Source organism: Podarcis muralis, chromosome 3 (assembly GCF_964188315.1).
Source record: "Podarcis muralis chromosome 3, rPodMur119.hap1.1, whole genome shotgun sequence".
NCBI lineage: Eukaryota > Metazoa > Chordata > Lepidosauria > Squamata > Lacertidae > Podarcis > Podarcis muralis.
In genome coordinates, this window is record NC_135657.1 from 24,364,601 (window position 1) to 24,381,612 (window position 17,012).

Genomic DNA, 17,012 nt, shown 5'->3' on the forward strand with positions numbered 1-17,012 from the left:
ACTCTGCTAACTATACACTGGAATCTACTCTGGATCAATATTGAGTAGAATTTCATAACTATGGATCCAAAATGTTATTTAAGAATGCACAAGCTTTTCTTCAAGTTTGGTTGCTCTGTCATAATTCTGAAATTGAGAAGAATTACCGGGATCTTGAACTTACATGATAAAAGCCTGCCAAAGTGACCCTGTACTGCCGAGAGTGAAGAAACTGCCCAGTGTGCAGCTGCAAATCTAGTCAACGAAGTAAGGCAGTCATCCTGGAAGAGGACATAACCACAGTTGCAAGCAAGTACGGCAAACAAATGAGCAGACAAAAGCAAACCTCATTCCTTCACGCTGTTTAATGAAAATTAAGCCCTTTGGAAAATTCCTTGCTTTGCTGAAATTGTGGAGGTGACACATATTAATAATCTATAACAGGTGGTTATTTTGTAATAGATGGCTATTTTTCTAAAACTAGAGGGGACCCAAAATAAGTTAAAGTGATCACTTCACTATCTCTACTTATCCCTCAGTGCTTTAGCCTTAGCTGGTCGGCACATCGTACCTGTCTGCAAGATAAGTGTCCAAATAATGGTTTCTCTTCATCTGCTAAAATCCGTTCTGTGGAGGGCAAAAATAATAAGTTAAGTGAGAGTAGCAGAACACCTAAATGGATCTTGCTCCCGAGTTCCGACATTTTAACGAATGGTAAATTTGTTACCTATTGTTTGTATTGTATATGCACAACTGCCCCAGCACATTATAGGTACACGTAGATCGTCTTCATTGGGGTGAACCTTCAGGCCCACTTTGTATGTTGCAGTGCCAAATGTTTTCAGCATTTCCTTAATGCTTTCAGAATACGGATTCCTTAAATATGTGAAGAACACACAGTATTAACTACAGGTTTAAAGCATGATTTTGAGAAGCTTCACATTGGCTGGAATACATTCCTAGTCTAAAAGGTCAAGCATGCCCTAGACACAGAGTCTGTCCCAGCTAATGTGCCCTTTACATTATCTGCCATCCTTGTTTATTTGGATCTCATAGTTTAGGAAGGTTTTAAACCGCATTTTTCAGAACACCTCTTGCTCACTGTATTCACTTCTGTGAATAAATACTGCAAAAGTCCATTGATTTGGTGATACTGTTGTGCCGAAACGGATGAGGACAATTAATTTATTATCTGGAGTAATCTTGGCTATGCTCTTTTTGCCAATTTTTGTTGCTGTTGTTAGATGGCAATTTTATTCATTTATGTAAAGTAAAACTAAACATCCTTAACGATAACTTATCCTCAGTTGTTGGACCTAGGTTTCCAACCAACTGAAAACCTTTGCAAAGTATTCCAGAGTGCTTTTATCATTCTCCACTGCACACTATTTTTGGCCTGAACTTAAATCAATATTTAGATTTATTGCAAATCTAAGTATCAGGATTCTGAACTGAGTCTCCTTCTGCATACACACAACATTGGGTGATATCCCATGTCAGGCATACACAGAATATACCCACTGAAAATAAAATAATCTACTCTGAGTATGACTAACACTGGATATCACCCAGTGTCTGGATGTTTTGCTTTTTTTCCAACCACGGTTGTTCATCCTAAAATAAAAGACAAGTCAAGAAATTCACATCATATCCATTTGGCTTCTGTAAATGTTATGAACACCACATGCATTTTATAACTAAAAATGCCAAAATGTGTATATTTTGTCTTTTAGCTTATAAAAGAGTTCTTACATGCCCCTGGCCTGCTAGTGCTGAACCAACTGTATTTAAACTGGTAACAGGACAATTTGAAGTTCATTATTAATAAACAGATACATACTTTGGTTGGAACTCTGGTCTAAACCCTTCAGGTAGTTGCAGTTCATCCATTTTTTCTGAGCTACTACAAGAGGGTTTACCTGAAAGGTAAGCAAATGATACATTACTGGCATGTTAATACTATTGTTCATGATGTCTGCACTCTACAAACTGTAGAAAAAAAGCACTCTTGCCAACAGAGAGACCATCAGAACAGTCACATTGCCAATTACATACCCAAAAGGAAAAATCCCTTGAACCTGAACAGCAAGCACACTATTTTTCACCACCTTTCCCTGAGAAGTGTGATAATGTAAGCAGAATTCACTTACTAGCACTTTCCTGATCTCGAAGCATACACAATGCTTTGATTTGCTGAGATACTGTTCTTATCCACTGAGCAAGATTTTGTTGACTTGAAAAATCTAACCTGTCAAGAACAAACATATACATATGTGTTTTCAAGTCATATTTTTACATAAATGATACAACAGTCCCCCAAGTCCGACATCAGGAATGCAGGCCTTGTGCAGCATTCCTATATGAGCAGGGCATTCCCACGGGTGATTTCCTCACCAATTCAAGAACTCTGGGACAGGAAGAGAGAGCCAATGCACTTCCATTCCATTCCCTACCAAAGCCAGTTTCCTGAATTGTTTTTCTATCATGCTCTTACATAACTCTGCTAGAGGGCGAACAAGAGACACAATGCTAAGACCCAGCAATGCAACCAGTGGTAGGAAATCAATGGTCTGAAACCAAGCATTATGAGGAACAGCTGATGGAATTGGGTATGTTTTTAGCCTCGAGAAGAGGAGACTGAGCAAGCTTGTTTTCTCCTGCTCCGGAGGGTAGGACCCGAATCGGTGGAGTATTCAAGTTACAAGAAAGGAGATTCTGATGGCAGATGAAGGTGATGGACTATATGGAACTGGCGGAAATGACTGGCAGAATCCGAGACCAGGGAGAAGAGTCGGTGGATGAAGATTGGAAGAAATTTAAAGACTATTTACAGAAATATTGCAAAATTAATGAATGTTAGAATGATGTTGGATTGAAGTTAAGGGGCTTTTAGCAGTAATGTCATAAAGGAATATGAAAAAATAGATTGTTAACAGGTGAAAATCTAAAGTTACAATATATTAAGATTAAAGATCAGGATAAAACAAAGAGGGAAAGGATTTGCTGAACCAATAAATTGAATTGGAATACAAAAAAGGGAGGTGTGAGGAGGTCCAGGAAACAGGCAAATGAAAGATAAGATACGGAAAGATCGAATTGTTTTTAACTATTTTTATTTTGTATTTTCTTTTTTCTTTTTCTTTTTTGTAATACTTTGAAAACTTTATTACTGTAAATATCTTTAAAAAAAAGAAAAGAAAGGAGATTCTGACTAAACATCAGGAAGAACTTGCCGATGCAACAGACTCCCTCAGGAGGTTGTGGACTTTCCTTCCTTGGAAGTTTTTAAGCACAGGTTGGCTGGCCATCAGCCATGGGTGCTTTAGCTGACATTCCTGCATTTGAGAGGGTTGGACTAGAAGACCCTTCGGGTCCCTTCCAACTATGATTCTGTGATTCTGTGAAATGACCACTCCAGGCTTTCATATACCAGTATAAATTAATACTAGCATTTATAAATATCTTGGGTTGGATCTATAGTTGCATGAAGAAGAACTCTGCTAAATGGATGCTTCCATGGGCAGGAGAGAAAGAGGGGTTGATTTTTGCCAATTCCCCCTTTGCCCGAAGACTCCCATGCTTCCTGCAGATGGGTCCCATACTATGGAACAAGATGGAAGGTGGTGCAGGAAAGGGAATAGCAAAAATAAAATAAAATGCTCCTCTCCTTTCTCCAGTGAGTGTTAGATCCAAGCTAGATCCAAGTCACAGCAGGTCTGAATCTAATACATTTTGTTTTTTCTCTGAACCACCACTACTAGTTGTTAAACATGTTGTATCTCAGACTTGGGGGCAGAAAACACAATGGATTCCTGTGGCGTTTGCCCTCCTAGGTGTGTGACATCATACTGGGTTCATAAGGAAAGGGTTAACTAATTGTAAAATGACTAACCAATGAGAACCCAAGGGGCAGAGTTAACTGTGTATAAGGTTTAAGCACAGAGGGTTTTTTTGGAGAGAGAGCTAGAGTTAGGGTGGTTGAGAAGACAGTCTGGAGTTAGAAGAGACAGAGAAGATAAGTCTGTGGGTTGGGCTAGTCTGGTGTGAGAAAGGGAGATAATTTGTTAAGAGGAGTCAGTCAAACAGTTGAGATAATCAGGCAGAAGGTATTAGGAAGGTATAAGCCGGTAAAGAAACTAAAGTTAAGTTACTGACAGGAATATTATCTGAGAAACCATAAACTTGTTAATGTTTGTAAAATAAACTTGTTTTTTGGTTCACTTTTCACAACTGTCTGGACTCAGTGTTTTACCAGAGAGTAACGGGTTGGTGGCAGTGGGGAAGCGAGCACAGTGGTGGCACAGGGATCAATAGACCGTTAAACATCCGGGGACCCTGTGTGATCGCCACAATTGCTATCAGAAATCAAATGGATTATGTTAAGAGCTGTTTCCTCAGGAGACTTAGTCTCAGTTTCTCCAAAAGTATTTCCTGTGGCCATCATGCAGAAGCCAGCATTCAACAGAAGAAGAAAAACAACAACTATGTCATGAGGATTAGAGGACAAGTGTGACGGATTCTACTCTGGCACAGCAAATCTTTTAATGCAGCTCTCTGACCTATTAAGCATATGATTACTGATGTTTACCTATCAGCGCTAAGGTTTTGCCACGTGTGACTTTGCTTTGCCAATCTTTTGCAGCTTTTGCTAGGGCAAACCAAAACAAGCTGAAAGCATGCACAACTTTTACAACAGAGCACCAATGATACGTTAGGACTACGTATGTTAAGAGATATCTCAGTAATCTGTGACAACGTAAAGCATTAATGTTGCCCTTAATGGACAACATTTCTTAAACATTAAGATAAAATGCTTTTAAAATAAAATAGGCTTCTAAATATATATGGTTGCATCCCAAAGCTGTGTAAAGGGAGTTGTGCTAATGCAATGGGACTTCTCCTCCCTCTCCTCCCTGCTGCAGTCCCTGTGTGTTGCCAGGATCTGCTTCACAGACTTCCCCAACCCTCTGGGGCAGGTTTTGAGAGTGCGTGGGGTGGGGAATCCTGGGGAAAGGAAAGGAAGGGGAAGTCCAGTTGTGGGAGCAGAAGTAGTCTGCTGGCAACACTGATACAACTTCATGGCTTAATAGTTCTGACAATTGCAGCAGCACTTCATCATAAAACTCTTGAACTCGAATGTGTCCGCAGGCTTCAATCTACCCATCTAGTCTCCAATCAATACAGTCTGTTTTCTCCCACTACACATGTTAAAATGTAACACAGCCCAGAAGGTAATAAGTTAAAAATACAAGGCTACTATAACACAGACAAAAACAATAAAAAGCAGGCATCAACGCCAAATGATACTCTCTTTGGCTTTGCTGTTTACATATTATTTTTATATAAATGTATACATATGCATATACATTTATACACATACATTTCTATACCTATCTGCTAATTCCCTTGTAACTATACTCCTCAAAGGAGAGTAAGATTGCCACGATGATTGCCTAGGTTTGTTAAGACACCCTGAATGATTTCAAGACTACTAAGCATTTCATAACCACACAAAAATCTTTAATCAGCTGTGATGTCAAATTAAGAATACCTGATGTTTCCCCAACATTAAAGAGAACACAGCACACCCCCAGCATCTATCAGACACTCTCCAGAGTTGCATCCAATTTGTGCCCTTGCACCAGATCTTTTGAACAAACAAGCGGCATCCACTAACAGAGGTGATTTTTTCCTCTATTACACGCCCCTCCTTTCCTGCAGCTCTTGGGACCGATCCTCAAAATCAGTTCTGGGTGGTCCCCCCATCCTTCAGGAAAGAAGTGCTAGGTTTTTTTTAATCAAACCAACAGAGTAGCTACTAAAGGGTAACTGACCTGTTAAACAAACTCCTTGGGGGAGGAAGTAGAGGGATGACCGTGTTGCTTAAACATTCACAAAGGGGACAAAGGAATTCACCATTTTCTACATCGTAACTTGTGTGCACACGTAATCTTTGTTGTCGCCTTTGCTCTTTTGCTTGTACGGCGTCAAAATACCTTTGGGGAGAAGCATAAGTTAAAGCTTTGTAAAATGAATTCCGCAAGATACCACTGAACGCTACTTTGCTGCCTTCATCAACACAATAGACATCTTCTCCAGTGTGTCAAGTCCTTCTTAGAAGGTTTGCAGTACTGGCCAGCCAAATGCAGCATACAGAACCTCTCCATTATGGGACACTTCAATACAAGAATAGTATCACCAGCAGGAAGCATGTCTCAAAATGGGAATTCACTGTGACGAAACCTTTCCATTTGGGCATGTCTTTAGAAATAAGCTCAATGAGCAAGGTCAAAAACAGCTGGGCATACATAACCTAACATTAGTATATGCTTGGGGAATGCATACATCCTTGGGAAGAATGATGATAAAACACATAAGTTTCCTTTCACCAAGGTTAGAGGAATAAAGGAAATAGTAAGACACGGAGTGCAAATGTTCTTTACCTAATTTAATTTTTCTTATGCAAGACTGCAGCAACTCAATTTATTTCGGGCTAATGAACAGTGAAGTTGCAGCATTTTAAAAAAAAGATGTAGTGTTCTCTCAGCCATGCTTTACATTTGTCTTCAAAATGTTAAAATATATAGAGACAAAATGGAGTTTACTACAGAAACTTTTTTGTACGAAGAAAATTTAAACATTCTTCTGGTGTGGGGATGGTTATAGGTAAAAGGTATTTGCTCTCGGATTGGTCAGTCAATTTCCTTTTCTTCCCTTCATCCAATTCTTGCTCCTAAACTTCGTTCCTGTTAGAGATTTGTTACAAAATAAAACCACTGTCTCAAAATTCTTCTCTGCCCCATTAACAGGTAGGCAGTCTGCTGCCCAAAGTGACCCTAATCTTCACCTGACCTTCTGATCAGTCTGCAGATATGCACTATACGTAGAGCCAAAACATTATGAGGCCTGTAGCATGCAGCCATGGACTTTGGAAGATGATCAAAAGGGGGATCAACTTCTCAGGCAGGGACATCATGAATTACTTGAGTGGCTGTACATGAATACTTAGTCAAGTGCATCAGACCACAGAGGAAAACTGCGCTAAACTGACATCTCTTAAATGTTTAAAAAGAAAGTTACCTTTGCCAGCAGTGGGCATGCATAATGTGTCCACAGCTACCAGTGTATGTTCCACATGAAAGGTCCGGGTGCATGAACAATGGATCATATTTTTCTGCATGTAAAGGCATTTTAAGAAAAACATTAGAAGGAAAAACTGCAAATTTTACTCACATCGATTTTGAAATACTTTTAAATTATTAAGGAATTAACATCTTAAATCAAAGAATTATTTAAAATTTATTTCCCATGTAGCTCATGGCTAATACACATGCACTAGACTCAGCCACTGAGCTGAGAAAATCCTGGTGGTCCAAGACCTATGTATTAAGCTAGAACCAGGGTAATTTTAAATATTTGATGATGATGATGATGATGATGATGATGATGATATATTTATTTACACCCTGCCTTTTCCCCTGATGTGGCTTACAGATAAAAGCAAGAATCACCAAAAGCATAGAAAAAACATCCATTAAAAACAATTAAACATTAATAGAATTAAAACTACAGTATATAAATACATACGTTGAACAGAATCTTCCTAGTTATTATTCAAATCTAGGAGACCTACCGAAATCACACACAACGACAAAGATGGATATCCAGTATCACAATATTGCCTCTACTTACCAGGATCTGGAATCACTTTACTTCTGTTTTTAGACAAGACTGTCGATCTTTGAACAAATGCTGCCAGCACCATGGCTCTGTTATCCACCTTAACCTCCTGTTCTTCTTGGCATAAGATACAGGTAACAACTTGCCTCTGTGCAGTCACTTTAGTTTGCTCAGGACCCAAAGCTGTAAGCTTGGTATCTGAAACTGAAGGACTAGAATCAAATGATATTAGTAAGTATTTCACTGGAATGTTTTCCAAACTAAGGCAATAGTTCAGTTCATCGTATGCAGCTGCCAATGCAAACATTTTAATTTGGATATGATGCAGCATATGCCTTAAGAAAACTTTAAGAAGAGTCCTACTTTTTTTTAAAAAAAAAATCTAAGGAGCTCTCCATAGCATCACAGTTAAAAGCAGCACTTTTGAAAGTGTTTAGATGTGCCAGAATTCAAAGCACAAAGCATACATAAGCACATCCCATATTATTTTGGTAGAAGTCATTGTGGATGTTTAAGGGCTCCCTCCTCTCCTGTCCTTCTTCCAGCAGCATCCTCCACTGGATTGGAAACTCTTCTGTTTGCACATGACACTCTTAGGATCCAAGCTTAAGAACACTGGCTGGAGTGAAAATGCCATTGCACAATGACAAAGTGAAGTGTCTACTACAAAGGGAGAGACACTGCTTGTCCCTTTCATCTTACCTATTATCATGCACTCTGGAGGTAGAAGTTTCAAGTTCATCCATAGTCTGCTGGAAGAGCTCTTTGTTTTCATCAATGAAGTGTCGCTGCATCTCAGACATCTGTGCCATGATCTTCTCTCTGCGCAGCCTGGCAATCTCGGCTTTTCTCTTTCTCTCGGCCTTTTCTTTATCTCGTGTGCTCTACAAAGTTGTTACGTTAACAAACACAGCAGATTTTAATTGATCTTCGTTTATGCACGGATTCCACAATTTACGAGTGTCTTGACATTAAAAAAACCCCCCGCGCAAAATAAGCCAAACTTTCTGTACTTGCCCCACACCTGACGTCAAATATCATGCCAGCTGTGGGATACGTGGATGTGGTTTATGAGAAATGGCCTCATGAGCCAAATATGTATCTGTGCCTGGCCTAACTAGCAGTTACAGTTGCCAGGGTAGTGGTGTTCATCTGACCCCGTTGCCTGTGTTGCTTCTGTTTATCAGGAGGTGTAGGGGCAAGGCAGTGGCAAGGTTGGTGCGGTGCTAATGCACCAGGAGCATTGGACATTTCCCTCCCTCTTTCCCTCCTGCTAGGCAACAGCTGCCCCACTTACTACTACTGCCGATCAGGCCCTTAGGGCACAGGTTTCCCATCAACATGGGTAACATAAACTCCTCCCCCCCACTACAAATCCCCCTAAATCTGCCCGTTAAGATATAAGTGTATGTAATGAATGGTCAATACTAGGTTAAGTACTCAATGGTTTTCTTTTTACCTCTTCCATAATATTTCCCTCTGTCTCCGATACAGGACTTGCAGAAGATCTCTCTCTGAGCTTCTTAACAGCATTAAAAGTCTGGAACGAGGAAGTTTATATTGTTTGCTATTTAAATATTGTAACAGTCCTCTGTTACTCATAAAGATGTAGAAAAAATTGAGCACACTTTACCTTTAGTATCCATCTGATCATATCCTTGTGGACTTCCAGGTGCGGTGCATTTTGCAAAGTTTCTAGCATTGCTAATATACTTGGGGAATTGCGGGGTGTCTCACCAGGCCCTGTTTCAAGCAAGGGTAAGAGGAAACAACAACACTATTACTATACACATTTGCTCTATTTGTTTGACTCCATCGTGTTAGCTTAAATTCAGTATAGCAGAACTGTATTTACTTACAGGATACATGTTGTTTTTAAATCCTATCCCAGGAAAGGAGTGCATTTCCCCTTCATTCAAGCTCCGCCCCCCCCCCTTGAATTGCAAAATTTATCAATAGTTAATCTAATCAATATTAGAGCAGAGGAACTGAAGACCATTTCAAACATTACACAGAGGCAAACGTACATTTTACACAGGGAGCCACAGACAATCTGTTCCTGATTTATGTGCCTGAGTCAAATATAGTGCCATATTTATCAGAAGCATACAAAAAATAGGTTTCCTTATTAAAAACCAACAGTGTATAAAGCATCCCTTGGGCATAAAGACAAAGGGGTGTATCCAAATTTGTCCATCTGTGAGCAGAATGGATTTCCTCTTACACAATGGGACTTCACCTTCCCTCGCCTCCCATGTGCCCTTAAAATTTGCTCTGGAAGGATAGGGGTCCCTCCTAAACAGATTTTCTGCTCACATTACACTAAATTTTACCCAAAAGGAAATAAGGATTCATATACAGTGGTACCTCAGTTTAAGGACAGTCCATCTTAAGAACGATTTGGTTTACAAACTCCACAAAACCGGAAATAGTGTCTTGGTTTGAGAACTTTACCTTGGTCTAAGAATGGTATTTGAACGGTGGAAGGGCACTGGCAGCGGGAGGCTGCATTACAGAAAGCACGCCTCGGTTTAAGAACGGTTTTGGTTTAAGAATGGACTTCCGGAATGGATTAAGTTCGTAAACCAAGGTACCACTGTATACAATAAGATGCTGTGCTTTGTATAATTTTATTCTTGTGTTTTAGTTTTACAGATCTGGTACCTACAAGTTGCCTTTGATGTCAAACTGGCAGAAGGGCAAATTAAGGATGGTAATAAACATAAGGGCCCTATTTGCATAATATTGTGGTTTGCTGTCAGTGAGTGGCTTGTTGGTGCCTGTGGCCTGATCATTCCTGCTTCATTTCCTTCCTATAAGAGCAAGATAAACAAACCCAGAAGCCTTGGCTTCCCATTATGCCAGAGGAAATATTGGTTTGTTGCTCCCTAGCAAACTACAATCAGCAGGCCAACAAACCATGATTCAAGGTTGTCTGGTGGCTTGTTAGGGAACAGCATTGCATCCCAGTTTGGATGAAATGGAAAACCCTGGTTTGTTTACGTTGTTCACATCAGGGGACAAGTGAAGCAATCGGGCAGCCCACAGGAGCCCACTGTTAATGTACAGAAAACCATGATAAGCCAGAAAGTCTGGCTTATCGTTGCATACAAACATAGCCAATGCTTCTGTCACAACATGAAAAAACAGACATATTACTCTTGTTCACTTTTGTACTAGTGAAATAGTAAGTATGCATTTTATTAAAGAACTGCAGCATTAAAGTTAGTTCCAGTATCATGTTTAATAAATAGCTTTTCAGACACAATTATTTTAGAAGAGCATAAACGGAGGTACTATGGGAAAAATCAAAGTTTGCAATGCATATACAACTATCAACCTACTTGAGATCTTCTGACTGAAAGTAAATGTTATTACATTATCTTCATCAGCATTCTCAATGTGTTGTTTTTCTTCTTGAAGGGCCATTCCAGTCAAGTGCAGAACCTAAGCAAAAAATTAACATGCTTAGAGTTTGTATTTCTAGAAAAAGCTTTCTATACAATTTGCTAATATTTATAAGTGAATTAACAACAGCTGGAGTTTAAAGCTGAAACACACCCTTTGAAGCATGGACTCCGACCAGGCATAGCCATTATGCTCTACTGCCCACTGCAGTATCGTCCTCATAATGCACAACATGACGTCACACTGCAGAATATTGATCAGGCTTTCAAACAGAGGGCAGAATGGAGGTAGAACAGGAGGTGGGAGAGCTGAAATAGAAATAAATGAATGAAATATTGTATAGCCCTGCTGCAGCAAACTTTGAAATGTGTATGAAATATTTAAGAATATGTCATGGAGCCTTTCAAGATGACAAAAAGACATTGGGAGTTTTTGTTCTTTCAGTAACATCTACTCACTGAGTTTAGTGTGGTTTACTCTCAGGTAAGTGGGTATAAGACTGCAGCCTATCTGATCTTAGAGAATCAAAGCAGTTATGTTGTCATTCTCCCATATCCGGATCCTATGCTGTTCCTAAGAACTGCTGATGAATGAAATCATGCGGCACAGATCATATGCAATGTTTCCATGTCACCTCTCCATTTCTTATAAGGGCTGGTGGAACTAACACAGGAACTTCATGGGATTTCAACTATCCAAACAATACTGGACAGCAAAGGCTCTAAGTATGAAGGAGCAGCCACACCATTCTGATGTGCAGTATTTGTTTTTGCAAATCTCAAGGGAAGTCTTTCCATAGTCTTCATTTTCTATAATCCGTTACAAACAGGAAGAAAATTTCAAAATTTCCCCCCCCCACCCAAGAATGTACATTGTTGCAAATTTCTTATATCTTGACTTAAGCTCAGCGCCAACTTAATTTTTGATGACATTTTAAAAAGCAGAGACAACTGAGGATACCCTCATACACTAGCAAGACAGGTACCTGTATCTTCCCGGTTTTGTCGCCTTATTTTCCTTTGGGCTTCCTCCGCCTTATAAAAAAAAGAAATATGTATATTTTTAATTTTCCAAACGCTGAAGGCAACAATATTATTTCTGGCAAATTAACAGACACTGCCATTTACTTTCCTCTTCTATTTTTCTGCATTACATTGAGTGCTACAATAATCCTGCAGCTCTGACTCAGACTTCATTGTTATAAAAGACTGATTTGTTAGCAGTTTTGTTTATTTTTGTAGCAGGCCTGCTTACATCTGGGTTTTTACATTTTGTTGCCCGGCATGAATTCCAAGAAGTAGTGTTAGGTAATGCAAGAAGCTTTATCTTTTGATATTTCCCAGTATTACTTTCAAGGTTTTCCTGGAAACAGAAATGTGGTTCAGCCAAAACTCAATGCCAGGCCACTGGCAGATCAAACAATATCAGATTATTTGGTCATATCAGATGGATCAACAGGAATCAAAAAGTGCTTGTATGGGCTAGGTTTTCCAACCCACACCTTTATATTTTCAATTCCCTTTTCCAGTTAAATGCAGAAGTCTGAAGGAAATGGGATGGAAGGGGCAATAAGAAAAACAAAGGAGGATTGGGCAAAAGCATCACATAGGCAAAGGAACTTCATTAAGGAGTTAGGTAGAGGCAGACATTCTTAGCATGCTAGGAGGAACTGAATGAGAAAGAGGGCAATACAGCTGGTTGAAAAGCTCAGGCGGAGAATGTTACAATTTATTTATATTTCATTGTTACCTTGGATTGCTCTGCCCTTGAAAAATGATAGAAATATAAATTGAAGTATTTAGCACATTCTGGTTTCAGCTCATACAATCCTCTGCCTGTTAGTCCTGGTTTCCTAAAACACAAACAGAACACTTAGAATTCACACCTTAATAACTGAACATTGCTTCTAAAAAGGTTCCATGTATATGAAATAGCAAGCCCTTTGAAAACTCAAGAACAAGGGATACTAGCCTATTCAGGCCTTGTTTTATCCTTTTAACTACTGCACTAGAAGCACCAGTAGTACTCTCTTAAGGGATTCATATACAGTTTCTTTCTGGTAGGTGTGTAGGCAGGAAGAGAGACAGCTATTGTTTCCCTTTACAGTATCCCTTTCTTCCTTCCTTCTTGCTTTTTATTTCCTTCTATATAACAAAGAGTCCTGTAGCATCTTAAAAATGAACAAACTTATTATGGCAAAAACCTTTGAGGATTAGAGGTCCACTTCATCAGAAGAATAGTGCATCTGATGACATGGATTTTAATCCACAAAAGTTTAGACCATAATTAATTGGTTAGCTTTTAATTTTAATTTTTCCTACAAAAGGCTCACATGTCACACCCTTTTGAAGTTTTTTTGTATGTAATTATTTTTTTAGCAAAATCCAGTGATGCCCACTTGCTTGTATAATTAAAAGCTGCTTCTGCAGTTGGTTTCTCTTCTCCCTTCCCAAGCCCTCATTCACCCCCAAAATATGTTCAAGGGAAACCCCAACCTGCCAGAAGGAGAAACCCTGAGGTGGGAGCAGATAGTATCTGTGGCTATGTTGGATGTCACCTTTCTTTCACAAATTTGTATATACATTTTTTTAAAAAAGAAGGGTTTGTTTGTCAACAACTACTTTTGGCAGTGTTCCTATACACCTTGTCAGATTATGTATGTTGCAAACAGTTCATTCAAAGCATTTACTGTCTTATGAATGCAGTTAAGAATAGCCTTAAGCAATCTGTTGCATCAGGATGTATTTTTAAATTGTGTAACCCATCCTGGTAACTCATTATGAAGAAATTGAAAAAACAAACAAACAAGAAGGCTATGCTTTGTTGTTACTTTACACATTTAGAAAGACAATTGCAGAAAGGACATTACTTGAAACAGGCAACTGCTTCGATCACACTTTCCATTCCAGTCTCCTTGTTCTCCTGAATAATTTAAAAAAGGAACAGAAAATCACTGGATATGACTATAACTAGCAACTACTTCCCAAATATTTCCACTAGAACACTGGTATATCTATAATCATCATCAAAATTTATCAATCTGAAAGGATACTTTCGTCCTATCTCAGGATCATGCTCTCTATCCTAACTTGTAAATGTGGTGGGATACCACAATTTCTGCTCTGGTTGCCCATTTTCCTGTTGTTTGGTCTTCCACAGCGGCCATAGCTCACTGCTATATATATTACCCTGTTAGGATGCAGCAATGCAGATACAAAACAATTTGACGACTAGCTCTATCCATGTTTGCACACACCCCTCACCAAACATCCATTTCCCCCTCACAGTGCTGCAAGCTCTCTCATCACGTCTGCACTCCCAACGGCAGCAAAATGACTTCAAGTTGCTAAGAAAGTTTAACATACGGTATTGACAGATTTCTAGGCAGCATTAAATTGTAGGAAAGAGTCAAAGAAGAACACAAAAGCCTATTGGCTGGAAAGACATTGTGTTCCATAAGATCAATTTTCTCCACGCCTGCCATGAAAACTGAACCTCTCCTCCCGTCTCCACAGAAGCCAATCACAATTCCAAAAGTTCTTTCATCCACTGCATTGAATGTATTATTAGTGATTCTCACATCTTCAGGCAATGCTTTTACTAATTCACTGTGTGCCATGGGTCTGATGCTCAGTTGATGGATGATCTCCCTCTTGATTTCATCTGTAGCAGTGACTTGTCCAACACCAGGGATAAATCTCTCTCCTGCAAAATAAATCCATAATTACAGCAAACAGGGATCAATTCCTTTTATTAACCACTCATATATTATGTTTTCTGCCTGGCTAGATAAAGACACATTAAGCCACTATGCAGATTATGCACAGAAGAAAAATGCTGCAGACAAGGGCTTGCTGAAATTAAAAGCAATGTATCTAAGCTTACCATACTGACAGGGTGGCTGATGAGAGAGCAAACACCAGAATGGTGAAGAACACCAAGGGAGTGCTCCATAGTGACTGACAGGTCAGGCTTGTCATCAGAAGGAATTATTTACCCAGAAAGCAAATCCCTTTTAGTTCTTCCCATTGCCAAATCAACTTTTAAAAAGATGCCTAGCACAGAAGTCCTTGGACCTAGTTGTCTCCAATTTGACATTCATCTTACCTAAGGACACTTCCCTTGGGTCTCCAATTATTAGAGCAATTGCCCACAAACCACTAGGGAAGGTTAAGTTAGGGGTGTGGGTGGTTTTGCATACCCTAAAAATGCAATGGCTACCCCTGCAAGAAAACTTCTTCAGCTGAGCTTCTGAAGTTTGGCACAATATTTGCCTTCTAAATGGGTGACGTGCCTACAAATTTCATTCAATTCCACCCAATAACAGTTAAGACATTTTCATAATATATATTTTTTTATAGTGCCCAACATGAAAGCTCCTAAACCTATTTTCTGTAATTCAGTGGGTATCATATTCTCTGGAGGGTGCCTGTAAATTTCACCTAGTTCTGTCAAAAAGAAAGAAGTGAAAGCCATTTTTTCATTTCCCACTAGTGAACAGCAGAGGAAAGGAGCAGGTCTCAGGTGGAACTTAGCTGAACTGGCCAGCTACAAATTGCTTCAGGTTAAGGCAAAATGATTTCTGAAGGGCTGAATTGGGATCCAAACCATTATTTTGTGGTCAGTGCACACTCCTGGTTTCCAAACCCATTCAATCCATAACACATAAACTGAAATAGACAACAAACTTACCAACAATAATTATAATTAGGTACAACATTTCTTCAATAAGTGTATTATTTTGTTGAACCACATCCTGAAAGAAAAGGAAAAATATATTCAGTGGCCTGGTTTACACAGAATATTCAGCCGTGACTGTATAGGCAAAGTATAGTTCGTCTGAACATCCAAACCCAGCCCAGCAGACTAACCATAGTTCATTTTCTGGTAAGCATGACACAAAACCATACACACTATGATTTGACTCTATGTCTGAATGGAACAGTCTTGCTTAATCAAACTTCGCTTGGTTATACCACTCCAGACATGTGTCAAGCTATAGAAGCATGAGGCAAGAAGAGATGGAAAACATACCAAGCTTTGGATAAACCAGTCACAGTTGATTTGCTTGTCTATAGCAGAACTTGTGGTTTGTTTAACAAACCACAGTATAGCATTATGTGTGAATGCAGTCATTGTATGAAGAAAACGTTTACAAATATGCTATAGATTTCTTATTATAAAATAAGTCTAATGTACAGTAATCCATTTGCAGCATTTGTTGTTAAAAAAATGATGCATAACTTTCAACAGCTCATAGCTTACCTTATTGGAGTTTTCAGAACTGAATCTTTTGCCATAATCCGGAGTACTAAATATCTGATAAAGTTCAAAGCGACTCAACATTATCATCAGGAAGTGATTTGGATCCATCATGGATGCACCTGTCTAATGAAATTTTAAATGTATTTATTACACTGACTAGGTGAAAATAAGAAATGTTTCTGCCTTTTAAAAATAAGCTTTCCATGCTTGTTTTGGAAACATGGATACTATAGTGTGACAAACTATGCAATGCTGGAAATATCCCTTAATTTATGAACGCAAATCTTCATTAGACTTTGCCTAGGAAGCAACACAGGACTTAACAAAACAGCCCTTTTTATTTTTGTCCATTTTAAGAATAAGTAGCAACATTGACAGATGCCTTTTCAAAATTTTGTAGTTTTGCTTATTACTGGTTCTGTTTATAATTTTTTCATATACAACACGTTCATAACCCAAACATGGCAGCTCCCTTAGCTGAAAATACAATGAGAGACTTCTCCAAAGTGTGCACATGGATTTTAGATGTAGGTGCAAGCAAGAGGAGAAGTCGCAGAAAACCATACACCTCTTACATACAGGTATGTGAGGATTTTTACTGAAGCATCATGCCTCAGGTTCAGGACACGCTGAGTTTGAAACCAAGTAGAGAAACAAAATATGCATCTAGGCATAAAACA

At 39.0% G+C, this 17,012-nt stretch overlaps 1 protein-coding gene across 2 annotated transcripts in view; it reads right to left on the reverse strand.

Moving 5' to 3' along the window:
• Nucleotides 1–17,012, reverse strand: part of UBR2 (ubiquitin protein ligase E3 component n-recognin 2) — a 54,791-nt gene that overhangs the window by 11,882 nt on the left and 25,897 nt on the right. For both annotated transcript variants that reach the window (XM_028724763.2, XM_028724762.2), the window contains exons 19-37: nt 16,333–16,455; nt 15,760–15,823; nt 14,648–14,772; nt 13,937–13,989; nt 12,817–12,919; nt 12,053–12,101; nt 11,221–11,375; nt 11,004–11,106; nt 9,293–9,402; nt 9,119–9,199; nt 8,362–8,543; nt 7,672–7,871; nt 7,060–7,153; nt 5,814–5,975; nt 2,130–2,227; nt 1,820–1,898; nt 707–855; nt 551–606; nt 164–260 (exon numbers count right to left, since the gene is read on the reverse strand). In XM_028724763.2, the coding sequence (XP_028580596.2) occupies nt 164–260; nt 551–606; nt 707–855; nt 1,820–1,898; nt 2,130–2,227; nt 5,814–5,975; nt 7,060–7,153; nt 7,672–7,871; nt 8,362–8,543; nt 9,119–9,199; nt 9,293–9,402; nt 11,004–11,106; nt 11,221–11,375; nt 12,053–12,101; nt 12,817–12,919; nt 13,937–13,989; nt 14,648–14,772; nt 15,760–15,823; nt 16,333–16,455 (2,083 nt within the window). The remainder of the gene's footprint in view (nt 1–163; nt 261–550; nt 607–706; nt 856–1,819; nt 1,899–2,129; nt 2,228–5,813; nt 5,976–7,059; nt 7,154–7,671; nt 7,872–8,361; nt 8,544–9,118; nt 9,200–9,292; nt 9,403–11,003; nt 11,107–11,220; nt 11,376–12,052; nt 12,102–12,816; nt 12,920–13,936; nt 13,990–14,647; nt 14,773–15,759; nt 15,824–16,332; nt 16,456–17,012) is intronic.